General features: G+C 39.3%; 1 protein-coding gene across 9 annotated transcripts in view; it reads right to left on the bottom strand.

The window, feature by feature from the left end:
- Positions 1 to 13,671, bottom strand: part of SH2D4A (SH2 domain containing 4A) — a 114,961-nt gene that overhangs the window by 79,717 nt on the left and 21,573 nt on the right. For all 9 annotated transcript variants that reach the window (XR_011972634.1, XR_011972635.1, XM_072635013.1 and 6 more), the window contains 2 exons: positions 6,861 to 7,020; positions 5,760 to 5,925 (listed from right to left, as the gene is read on the bottom strand). Coding sequence is in view for 7 of the 9 variants with exons in the window: in XM_072635008.1 (XP_072491109.1) it covers positions 5,760 to 5,925; positions 6,861 to 7,020 (326 nt within the window). In the remaining 2 variants the exon portion in view is untranslated. The remainder of the gene's footprint in view (positions 1 to 5,759; positions 5,926 to 6,860; positions 7,021 to 13,671) is intronic.

Genomic DNA, 13,671 nt, shown 5'->3' with positions numbered 1-13,671 from the left:
CGCTCCCTCCTTACTTCTGCCTCAAAGTATCCCTCTCTTCTTTCAAGACAATGCTTGAGCACCACCTTCTGTATGAAGTCTTTTGCAATCCTCTCCACTGCTAGAGCCCTCCCTCTCAAATGATCTTATGTTTAAGGGCTGGGTATTTATTTGTATTTATTCTCATTATATTAATCAGACATACTTTTGTTGTTCACTTGTTTTCAATCATGTCTGACTCTTCACGACTCTTTCTTGGCAAGGATATTGGAAAGGTTTGCTATTTCCTTCTCCAGCTCATTTTACAGATGAGGAAACTGAGGCAAACAGGGTTAAGTGACTTGCCCAGGGTCACACTGCTAGTAAGCATCTGAGGCTAGATTTACATCTTCCTGACGCTAGGCTGGCACTCTGTCCACTGCACCACCTAACTGCATCTGTATACACATACAAATGTCCTTTTTGTCTTTTTCCTTAAAATGAATGCACACTTTTGGTAATTAGGGATGATGTCATTCATTTTATTTAAATCCCCGGTACTTGGTACAGTACCTGGCACATAATAGGTGCTTAATAACTGCTTAGTGATTGTTTAATTGATTTTTAAGAGACCTAGGGCAGTCAGGAGGGAAACTAGATTTTGGAGGGAAAATGGTAAATTCAGCTTTCAACACAAGATCATAGACCCATAACTGTAAAGAACTTTAGTGAACAGCTTGTCCAACTCCCTCATTCTATAGATAAGAAAATAGACCAGAATAACACATAGCAGAATTAGGGCTCAAACCCAGGTCCTTTGACTACACATCAACCTTTTTTCCATTACAACATGCTTGAGGACTGTTGATTTTTAGGGCTTTGGTCATTGAGAGTCAGAAAAATGGGTTTCTGGAGACCATCTTCTTACACTACTCCCTGCTGGCCACGTACTCACTAACTCAGTGACACTGGCCTCCTGGCCACTTTTTGCAGATGATATTCCATCTCCTGAATCCAGGTGTTTTCACAGGCTATCCCCCCATATCTGGAATTCTCTCCCTCCTCATCTCCATCTCCTGGCTTCTCTAACTTTCTTTAGGTTCCAGCTGGATTTCTACCTTTTGCAAGATGCCTTTCCCAATCCTCCTTAATGCTAGTGCTTTCCCTCCACTATTATCTCCACTTTTCCCTGTTAATATCTTATTCATACATGTTTGCTTGGATGTTGTCTCCCTGCACTAGGCTGCGAGCTCTTTGAAAGCAAGGACTGGATTTTTTTTTAATTTTGACTTTTGCCTTTCTTGATATCCCCATTGCTTAGAATAGTGTCTGAGACATAGTAGATGCTTAATAAATGCTTGCTGATTTGATTTGACAGAGAAGTGCTATGTACCACTCTATGCAGCAATCATTTGATCCTCAGTATATTTAGATTCTTGGTAAGATGAGGAACTTTATAATGAAGTTTTGTCACATTTCCTAAATATATAATCCAAGAATCAAATAGCATTTTGGTTCTGAAGCTTCTTAAATATGTGAAATGCAAAACAAAATGCCAGAGCTGGAAGAGAACACAGAGATAATCTAGCTCAGCCCTTTGAAATAATTTATTAAAGATCATCTAGACCTGAGGTGTTAAACATGGGGCTGCGTGTGGACCACAAATCCTATCTGATTTTAATGTGTTAATGTATCAAGAGTAAAAAAAAGAAAGAAAGAAAGAAACATGCAAACGTATTCTAAGTCAACGTGTGTCTTTCTGGGATCCTTATGCACAGTTTAATGGCCCCCATTTCTAGGTGAGTTTGACCCCACAGCCTTAGCCCATCTGGCATGGTAAGAACTAGAACACAGGTGTTAGGTTGTCTGGTATTTCCCAACATATTCTCCTTCCGAAACAGAACCCTAGAGGTAAACTCAGTCGCCTGTGATTCAGATAAGCTGTGCAAAATCTGATCTACCTTTTATCATTGTTTGGTCTGCACTAGTACATGCCGGAGGAGGAGGGTTGGCACTAAAAACTTTCCATAAGCATATATGTCTGTGCATGTATGTATGTATGTATATATATATAGTGTATGTATATATGTGTTGTGTATACATACACATACATGCACACATTTGCCTTAGTATCTATGTGGATGAAAGTAGCCTCCAAGTAAGCCCAGTGGTGAGTGCAAAGGGCTTTCTCAGTCTCTGTAATCAGCCAGTCTCACATTCTTCTTTCCAGTCAAGTCATTCCCAAAACATACAGGCATAGGCTCTGGCCCTCAGACCCACATGGATGGATCCTTTCAGTTCACAGGAAAAACTGACATTGGCTGCCAGCACTGATTGTACCTTTCCTCACCCTCTGTTCTCATGCCAAATGCACAATCAAAACACACAGCAGCTACTTGCTCTCTTTCTCTCTCTCTCTCTCTCTCTCTGTCTCTCTCTCTCTCTCTCTCTCTCTGTGTGTCTCTCTCTCTCTCTGTCTCTCTTTCTCTCTCTGCTGCTGCTGAATTCAGAGCACCCAAGCTCACCTCTAGCCACCTCTAACTCTGGGTGTGTCTCCCTCCTATCCCCTTCTGTCTCCATCTCTGTCTCTGTCTGTCTGTCTTTCTCTCTGTCTCTCTCTAGTACTCTATCCTTAAATACACCTTCATGGAACTATAACCAAATTTTCCCCTATATTGACAAGTGATGGTGAAGAAACTTTTCCATTCAAAAGGCAACCACTACATTTGCCCTACCAACCAGTAGCATTTCAGGCTCTTGACAACCATCTTCTTCGCAGTGTCCAAAAGCCTCACTCCTTCTCCTCTTTCTTCTTTCTGAGGAGGATGGAGGATGAGGAGGCAGGTGTGTGTGGCAATACTGTTTCTCCATAAACCCTAGAGAAGAAACTTTCTGGTTCTTGCAAAGATTCTTGTTGCTGAGAAAGCTGATCGATCATCTGCTGCTTTATTGTCTTCTGCTAGATTGCTAGGGCTTTAGATTAAAAAGTTCTTATGGTTTGTCTCAGTGCTTTCCTTTCCAGAATTCAATTGTTGTTCGATTGTTTTTCAGTCATGTTTGACTCTTTGTGACCCCATTTGGGATTTTCTTGGCAGAGATACTGGAGTGATTTGCCATGTCCTCTTCCAGCTTATTTTACAGATAAGGAAACTGAGGTAAACAAGGTTAAGTGACTTGCCCAGGGTCACACAGCTAGTTATGTCTGAGGCTAGATTTGAACTCAGCAAAATGAGTTTTTCTGACTCCAGGCCCAGAACTCTATCCACTGCACCACTCTGCTGTTCATTTACTAGGTCATTCACTCTAACCTTACTTTCAAAGGTGTTGAGAACCAGTTCAATCACTCCTTCTATCTTGTCTTGACTATGTTTGTATACCTGGGATGGAATCTTGAATTTATAAGTCTTGCCCACTAGATTTTTCTTCTTCCTTCTTTTCTGTCCTTCCCTCCCTTCCTTCTTTTCTTCCTTCCTCTTTCTTTCTTTCTGTTCTCAAAGACCAAGCCTTAAGTGTAATTCACTTTGAATCTCATAGATTGACAACAATAGGTCCCTGCCACAGCATCACTTAGTGGCTACATTTTGGACCCTCCTAGCTCACAATGAATATCAACAGTAACTATTTCTCTTTTGGTCAGCAACCCTGAGGGTCTTCCCTTCCCAGTTTGATTTTTTAAATAAAAGGGCCATTCCTCAATTCACTTCTTAAAGAGGGCTGAATGGGCACTGCATCACTCAAAGTGAGAACTTGAAAATATATTAGCTTAAAAGCATCACAGTCCCCCTGGGCCATCTCCAGTCATCCTGATTGATATGTGGCCACTGGACCCAGATGGCTTCAGAGGAGAAAATGAGGCTGGTGACTGCACAAACCTCCCTCACTTCAATCTAATTCACCTACAAGTCATGGCATCATCTTCCTAATGTCATGGTCCTCTTCGAAAACTAAGGACAAACCACACAATCTCAAAGTAATGTAAACTTCTTGAGGACAGGGACTATCTTGCTTGTGCTATTGTTTTTATACCCAATGCTTGACACAGTACCTAACACGGTGATTGTTTAATAAATGTGCTCACCTTTTCTGTTCACTTCTCTCTTTATCTCTCTCTGTCTGTCTCTCTCTGCCTCTGTCTGTCTCCCTCTGTGTGTGTCTCTCTCTCTCGTCTATGCCTACCCATGGGCTCACCTTTCCCACTCTAAACGTGGGACCAGCAACTCTTTCTCTCAGGCCACATCCAAATCACACTCTGTATCCATTGCCTTTCCCTCATCCCCACAGCACTCAGGCTAGCTTCCAGATACTTCAAAACCCCACACATCAGTTTTCTGGCTACTTAATGCTTTAATGCCCTTGAGAACTGTAATCCAGAGCTCTTCCAAAGCCAGGATGTGGAGAGATAAGGAATAAAGCCTCACAGCTTCCAAAGTTCTGAGAGAAATTATTATTTTCTATTAATAACCCATAATTAAATTAGGAGCAAGACTTTTTCTCTTTCTGAAGGACATGGCTGACTGATGAGAGTGCCCAAGGGGAATTTGCTGCTCCATCTTGGGCCAGACCCCACCTATCTAGGAGACCTTACTTCTGTTTAGAGTATAAACAGAATCCAGTCTAGGTGAGTCCTTGCCCAGAGAAAATAAACCCCTGTCCTTGTAACACTCCATTAGTATTTAGGGTGACTCAGCTCATGAAGGAAAAAACCAACCAGAGTGCTCTGGGTGGAGATGAATTCCCCTGTCTGGATTCCTGGAGGCAACTGAGTCTTATGATCAAGTCCCATTCTCAGCAGGAAGAACTGAAGACTCCTAGCCTACCTCCTCATTAAATGTTCAGCAATCAGGGTTGATCTTCACTTGCTAGGGGCATCCCCTTTTACAAAGGTATTAAAGCATTCAGCGTCTCTACAGGAAGATCTTTGGTTATTGAGACAAACCATGGACCATCAATTTATTGCTTATTAGACAGCCTAATTAGTAAATTATTAATTACCCAGAAACTCTATGTCTCAGGTTTTCATTCCTTACAGTGCCTATTAGTAGCTCAGGTGCTATGTCACTCCACTTTGCACATCTTGGGACATTGGGTCCTCAGTGCCACTCTGACTATTTTCCCCCCTGCAATAATACTATTAATGCTACTGTTCTGTCCTTCAAACCAGACCACCAGAGGCCATGTTTGGGAGGAGCTAAGCCATGGGTCTTTGTGCTCTGTGGGGTCTGCATTCTCATCTCAACTTCAAAATAAAGGAATCCCAAATTTATTCTTGAGTTTGCCTTGTGGAACTTAGAAGCCTTAGTAAATATCACACATGAAAAATAGATGTCCATATCTGTTTTCAGTAAGCAGCAAAAAAGTCCAATTTAAAAGATTAAATGAAATTAGGAGCCCTTACAATCATGTCCTACATAATAATGATAATGACAACAACTTTATATTGTGCTTCTAAGGTCTGCAAAGCATTCTATGTGGTCAAACTCTGGCCTTGTTAGAATCTTGTGTGCTCTAAAGGTCTTCTTCTTTTTTGTGGTCTGGATCTGTGTGGGGTTTTTTTTGGCAAAATGAATTGCCCCTGAGAAGACAGCTGGGTTAACTTTTCTGCAACTTCGGGTGTCACAGACTTGATGGGGCTCTGAGAGGATGTCACTTGCCCAGCATCACAGTCAGTATATTCCAGGGTGGGACCTGAACCCTCATCTTCCACACTCTGAGGCCAGCTCTCTATCCAGTATGCCTCGATTCTTTTGTTCCACCTTCCTGAATTCTGTCATTTTTAGCATTCACAGAATGGAAAGACTCACCTGGATTTTCTCTTCTGGTGTTGAAGCTTTCCTAGTTTCTGCCCCTGACTCCTCATTGTCTATTCTTTTAGAGGCATTGGGGACCTCCCAATTTCCCAATGCTTTTGAATCAGAATGCAGCAATTGAGGCATAGAACTCTTGGAGGATTCTTTTGCTTGAGTTTTTCTGAAAAGAAACAATACAGGAATTATCTTTTTTTTTTTAAACTGCCTTTCAACCTTCTGGGCTATTCAAAATGGGATGTCCACTTTTGAATGAAGTGAATGCCTGGCAAGTCTAAAGTATAGCTTAGCAACCCTTCACTCATGCAAAAAAGGCAGTTTTCCTTAATAAGATAAATGACTCCTTTGGAAGTAAGAGACCAGTTATTTTTATAAGAGTCAAAGAAGTTGTTCATAGCATTGCCAACCTTCTGAGACTGAGCTGGAGTCTCCCCAAATCTGCTCCATTATCTTTCCTTTTGCAAAATTCTTGGTTGGGTATAGGGTTATTGGCAGAGTGAATCACAACACCAACAGGAAGCAGGACGAAGGTGAAAGAAAAGATGGAGGTCAACATCTTGCAGCCAACAGAGGCCATGTTGTATTCTGAACATCAGAGTAGCCCCTGCTTCTGGCCAGTTTTCCACATGAATTCACTTTCACTATGTATTCTTGGACTGAGACTCCTGGAGGCCAATAACTCTAAAGGTGTAGCAGGCCTATGGACCAGAGTTCACTGAATGCTGGATATACTATTTGCATTCTGCTTCATTTTTATGGGCTTGCTCTTGAAATAAACCCACTGTTGTATCTCTATGAAACCACATAGGCGATCTCTATGTGCACAAGGACTGAAAAACCTCTAAATGTTAACAGCGCTCTACTGGAACCAGCTAGCGCTCATTCTGGTGCTTTGCAGTTGCTAGAATTAAGAGACACTTCTCTAAAAACCACTTTGACAAAGACCTGCTCAGGGTTTTTCATCTCTTTCCCCTGCCTCCACCTTCAGATGACAGCAAAAAGCTCTCTTTCATCTGCTCTGAAACTCTGTCCACCTCTTACTGAGGAAGCACCTGAGAGGCAGCTTCCTCCTCTCCCTCGGGTTGGGGAATCCCATACCTGAGCTCTTCGGCTTCTTTCTCTGCTTGCTGCCGCATCCGTTCAGCAATTATTTCATCACAGATGACGTCGTAAGGTTTATCTAGCTGGTGTTCCCCCATTACCCATACCCAGACTTCTTTATCTGCTCCAAGCTTCCAACTTACAGTTTTCCTGTTCTCTGCAAAAACAAATTACAAAAACCCACAAAAATCAAACGAAAATAATAACTAAAGCAACGCTAGATTAGTAGATATATCTACTGGATAATAAAGAGTAAATAGATCTACTTAAAGTAGAAGATGTATTCAACTGTATATAGCTATTCCCAGCTACTATAACATCTAGGCTCTTTAAAAGGGATGGAAGGTTAGATAAGACAAAGCAGACCTTTTATTTTTTGTTGTTTCCAACTTGTTCAGTATAAAATGTGCTATTAGAAAAATAGAGAGAGACAGAATAGGTAGAATGGACAGGAAAAAAGAAAGTTGGATGATAATAATAATAGTTAACATTTATACATCACTTACCATGTGCCAGGTACTATGCTAAGTGAATAATAATGACTAACGTTTATAGAGTGCTTACTATGTGCCAGCTTAACAAATGTTGCCTCACTATGGTCCTCATGACAACCCTGGAAGTAGGTGTGATTATTATCCCCATTTTGTAGATGAGGAAAGTGAGACAAACAGGGTGAAGTGACTTGCCCAGGGACACACAGCTAGCATCTGGGACAGGATCTGAACTCAGAAAGATGAGTCTTCCTGCCTCGGCACTCTGTGCACTATGGTGCCAGCCTCTAAAAGATGATGATAAACAGATGATAGATTATGCATTCATCAAACATTATGTTCCAGGTACATTATTACCTGGAAATATTATATATTATATATCATTATATGTTATATAATATTATATATCATATATATAATATTATATATTATTACTTGAATATAATATTAAATATTAGGGGATGGATATGTTCACATCTGTTTATAAAATAGTTTGTGGGTTTCCTTCATATTGATATTCTCGTTTTATAGGTGGTAAAGTTTATGCATGACGAACTCAAACATCTTGAACAAGATGACATAATTGATCTGAAATAAGAATTAGCAACCCTTTCAGTATCAAGGGCACAGAATCACTTTTCCTGAACATGTTCTCCCACGCATCATTATCTGCTCTCTGGGGCTACTTATTTGGGGCAGCTAATAGAGCTAATAGATCTACTGGAGCAGTAGATAGAGTGCTGGACCTGGAGTCATGAAGACTCACATTCCTGAGTTCAAATTCAGCTTCAGACACTTTACAAGCTGTGTGATGTGGGGCAAGTCACTTTACCCTATCTGCCTCAGTTTCCTCATCTGTAAAATGGATCTAAGTTTAGCACATACCCCCAAGGTTGTTGCAAGGATCAAGTAAGAGACTGTTTGTAAAGGTCTTTGCAATCTTAAAGTGCTATATAGAGTATTCCAAAAATCTAACTCCCAGAAAGACTTTTGGGGCACCATGTATAAAATATTGGTTATTATTATTGCTACTGTGATGGAAATTAACTGGCATAGATAGAACCAAAGCCATTACCTTGGCATTATTACTACCACATTCTTACCAGCTGATCTAGCTAGTCTTGACCCAGATTCCTGAGATCTTAAAGAAAGGTTCAAACCACAGGGAGCCTTGAAGTTGTGGGCAGCCGGTACCTATAGACACAAGCTAGGTTTCATGTTATTCTATGGGCCAGAAATCAGCACTTCAAAGGTTCAAAATTCACACCAGGCTCTGGCATTCAGTACATTAAGTCAGAGAAGTATCCCAGGTGAAGGGTCCTCATGTAACTTTGTCCACAGAGACATCTGAGCTCCTTCAAACTCTTTTGGAAAGAGGTTCCTAAAACTAAGAATTGTTTTTTTTGTGCAACAGACACCTGGTGCCTTGTAATGAACCTCTAAAGATAGGCACTCAGAGAAAAAAGATCTAAAAGAAAACCAAATCACATTCTCTTCTGTAAACAAGAGTCTTTGTTATATTATCATCCAGGAAGGAATTTGCTGCTGAGGACTTCATGAAAGGCAAAAGGGACTGAAAGGAAAAAAAAAAAAAGCAAAAATAACAAAGATATCTGAATTCTTGTATATAATCTAATGAAGATGATAAACTTCTCTGTCAACACTAGCACACTTCTGTTACTGTTTCAAGAATCTCCAAAGGATTGATAGATCCTAGAAAGCCACTGTATCAAATAAACCTCTCTGGGATGTTCATTCTTTCCACAACTAATAAAATGCTAACATTTGTCTCTCACCAACTCATTCTTCACCTAAAGATCTCTAAAATCATTTAACCCTGCTTGCCTCAGTTTCCTCATCTGTAAAAAGAGCTGGGGAGGGAAATGGCAAACCGTTCCAGTCTCATTGCCAAGAAAACCCCAAATGGGGTCACGATGACTGAACAACTATAAATCATTTAAATTTTTTCTCTTTTTTATTTACCACAAAAGAGCAGCAGAGAATAAATAAAAGATAAACATGCAAATGTGGCACTCAGTAAAATTGGAATTTCCTCTGTTCAGAATGCACTGCCAATGCATGTAAGCCAATGTTTCCCAAAGGGAAGTCCCCTTTGAGATTCCTAGTGTCTGCGGCAGGGCAGACAAATTCCAGCAGTAGAAGCTGTAGTTGTACAACGAGAGAGGAAATGGATGCATGGGAGAAGATGGAGGATGAAGGAAGGGGAAAATGGGGAAAAGTTCAGAATGGTGAGGGTACCTGAAGGGCCATGCCAAAAATGCCTGTGAGTATATGAGGAGCCAGAAAGTCTGACGTAAAACATGAAATGCAGACCGATGCTAAACAGTGAAGTGGTGAATAATACTAATAATTATGATGTTGTAGGGATCAAATGAGTCAAAATATATAAAGTATTTTTCAAAACCTAAGGCTCTGCACAAAATGTTCATAACAATAACAAATATTGTTTTAAAAAACTATTAAATAGTATTTTAAAACTATAAAAGTTTAAAACTTCACTAAGACTTTTAGGACATCCCGTATATAATTCAAATATAAAAACCAAACACAACATAATAATCATTGACATGTAATTAACAGTGATTAATGTGTAATTATTGAATGTATAGGCTAAAATATGATAACTTATATTTATTTAGTACCTTGAGATTTGCAAAGTTCTTTAAGTATCTCATTTAAGCCCCATAACAACCCTCTGACGTAGGAACTCTAGGAATCATTGTCTCCATTTTACAGATGAAGATACTGAGGCCCAGAAAGTTTAAGTGATTTGCCTGTAGTTAAACAGCCAGTAAATATCTGAGGCAGCATTTGAACCCACATCTTCTTCATTCCAAGTCTAGTACTACATTCACTCCACTTCTTTGGCATCTGACAACTGCTTTTTATCTCTCTTTCTATCTAGTTCCTCTCATGGCTCAGTACCAGTATTTTTTTTTTTAATCTCAATCTCTCACTCTACCTCTTTCCTATATATCTCTAAGGACCTAAAAATGCCAGCTCTGCTGTTCACTATGGGTGTGACCTTGGCCTCAGTTTCCTCACCTGCAAAATGAGAGGGTTGGACTAGATGCCTCTAACATCCCTTTTGGCTCTAACTCTACAATCCTATGTATCTAAATTTAGATCGACCTTGCATACACAATACTCTTCCCCATTAATTGACTGCTCATGTCCAATCGAGTTCTCCGATGGGGGCCAAAGAGCAACACCAGAAAGAATGGAAGGACATGAAACGGGACATTAATAATTACATAGCCAACGGCTAAGGCTGAGAACTAATTGTAGTTACAACTGAGCATGAACACAGACATTGAGACATGGGAGCGATCGTATCAGACTCCATAGGGGAGATAAGAGCCACTACAGACAGCAGCCACATTTCTATCCCTGTAGTGAACCTCATTAAGGTCAACTTGCAAAGAGAGGTGCTCATTACAGAACACTCTGCAAACAGTGACCCAGCATATGTTGACACTAACTAGGACTTTGGGGTTTGGCTTCTAGCTCCAACTTAGGTATCACAAGCAATTATCAAACAGTAGACACAAGGATTAATAATAATAACAGCAATAATTAGCATTTATGAAGCACTTAAAAGTTTTCAAAGTGTCTTACAAACGTTATCTCATTTGATTCTTACAGCCACACTGGGTGGTAGGTGCTATTATTATCCCCATTTTTACAGATGAGGAAACTGAGGCAGGCAAAGGTTAAGTCACTTGACCAGGGTCAAGCAACTACTAAGTTGTTTGAGAAATGATTTAAACTCAGATCTTGCCTCCAGGTCCTGGACTCTATCTACTGTTCCACCCAGAAGTCCTACAGCTAGCCAGGGTGGGGTACATATTTGATTACACAACAATCTTCGACTAATTCCTTCGTCACTTTTTCCCCCTCCTGACCCAGGCCTATGGATATAAAAAGATACTACTTGCTTTCAGACTTTTGAAAATTTGGGGATTGCTATTGCAACTGCCCTCTCCCAAAAAAGCCATTAAATAAATGGGTCAGTTTCTCCTGAGGAGAAACTGAGGCAAAGACAGAAGTCTATACTATTCTTTTGTACAGCCTTGCCTCTCACATTGGTGGCACACAGCCCACTTTCAACCCCACATGTAACCTGAATCTGAGAAAAGTTCACAGATCCAAGATGAGATAATGTCTGTAAAGCTCTTTGCAAATTTGAAAGCACCAAGTAAAGGTTAACTCTTGTGATTAGCTGGAAAAGGTATTTTAATAAGCAAATAACATCTTAGTGTTATTATGAAAATGCTTTTGATCTCACTGGTCCCCTGAGGCATACTGACAGTATTCTAACCATATGACCATGGCAACCAAGTTTCTTTATGCCTCTGTTTCCCCAAGTGTCAGTATCCATGTGTGTACCCATGCCCACAGAGTTTTACAAATGAGTGAGGAAAGGTCAGCAAAATACTAAATCCCTGGAAAGAAAGAAATGTTCTAAAGCAGCCATTCTCTAAGTGAGGCTCATGGTCCACTGGGGGTCCCTGAGATCTTTTCAGAGGGCTTGACTAAATAAAAAAAATTCATAATAATACTAAAATATTATTTGCCTCTTAAAATATTCCTCTCTTTTGTAATTAACAACAGTACGTCTGATTTATGCAGTGCTTTAAGATTTTCGATGAGCTTTACAAATATTGTCTCATTTTATCCTTACAACAATCTTATTAGATATTGTTATTATCCCCATTTTAGAAAAGAGGAAACTGAGGTGTGCAGAGGTTCAACAACTTGCCCATGGTCACACAACTACTAAGTGGTTAAGGGAGGATTCTAACTTCAGTCTCTCTGGCTCCAGGTCCAGCACTTATTCACTGCATCATCTAGCTGCCTCAACCACATATCTGTGAATCTGGATTTTCTTCATATACTTCAACCAAAACAGCATATCATAACAGAATGAACCCAGAAACAGATATGAGAATCTAGCAGTCTTCTATTAAGCCAGATAGATTTGTACAAATATGTAAAACAATGATGTCTGTCTCACTATATTTCATAGTTATTTAAATATATATTTCTAGATCTTAACATTTGATAGGCTCTATTATTACTTTTAATCAGTTAGACAAATATTTTAACTATTTTTCAATTTTATTGGGACACTAATGCACTGTTGGTAGTTATGAACTGATCTAACCATTCAGGAGCGAAATTTAGAATTACGCCCAAAGGACTATAAAACTGTGTAATCAGCAATACCACTACTAGGTCTATATCCCAAAGACATTTTTATAGCATTTTATTTTTTCCAATTATACGTAAAGACAATTTTTTAGCATTCATTTTTACAAGATTTTGAGTTCCAAATTTTTCTCCCCTCTCCTTTCTTTCTCTTCCCCAAATGGTAAGTAATCTCATATAAGTTATATGTGTGCAATCATGTAAAACATATTTCCATGTTAGTCATAGTTATGAAAGAAAAACAGACCAAAAGGAAAAAAATTATGAAAAAATAAAGTGAAAATATTATGCTTTGATCTGCATTCATACTCTATCACTTCTTTATCTTGATGTGGAAGCATTTTCCATCATGAGTCTTTGGTAATAGTCTTGGATGATTGTATTTCTGAGAAGAGCTAAGTCATTTATAGTTGATCATCACACAATGTTGTTGTTACTGTGTACAATGTTTTCCTGGTTCTACACATTTCACTTTGTATCAGTTCATATATGTCTTTGTAGGTTTCCTGAAATCTGCCTGCTTATCATTTCTTATTGCACAATAGTATCCATTATATTCATATACCACAACTTGTTCAGCCATTCCTCACCTGAAGGCCATCAGAGGATTTCCAATATTTTGCCACCACAAAAAGAGTTGCTATAAATGTTTGTGCACATGCAGTTCTCTTTCCCTTTTTTATTATCTCTTTGAGATACAGACTTATTAATCCCAAAGAGATTTTTTAAAAGTGGGGGAAAAGACCTATTTGTAAAAAAAAAAAAAAATGTTTACAGCAGCTCTTTTTGTGGTAGTGAAGAACTGGAAATTAAGGGAATGCCCATCAATTGAGGGATGGCTAAGCAAACTTTGGCTTATGACTGTAATGGAAAACCATTGTGCTATAAGAAATGTCAAGCAGGATGATTTCAGAAAAACCTGGAAAGACTTGCATGAACTGAAGCAAACTGAAGTGAGTAAAACCAGAAGAACATTACACACTGTGTGTAATAGCCACACTGTGTGGTGATCAACTGCAAATGACTTAACTATTCTTACCAATACAATGATTCAAAACAATTACAGAAGATTCATGACAAAAAAA

This window comes from Notamacropus eugenii, chromosome 1, assembly GCF_028372415.1.
Source record: "Notamacropus eugenii isolate mMacEug1 chromosome 1, mMacEug1.pri_v2, whole genome shotgun sequence".
Taxonomy (NCBI): Eukaryota; Metazoa; Chordata; class Mammalia; order Diprotodontia; family Macropodidae; genus Notamacropus; species Notamacropus eugenii.
Note: the sequence above shows the minus strand (reverse complement) of the source record. Positions and strands in the feature narration are given on the sequence as shown.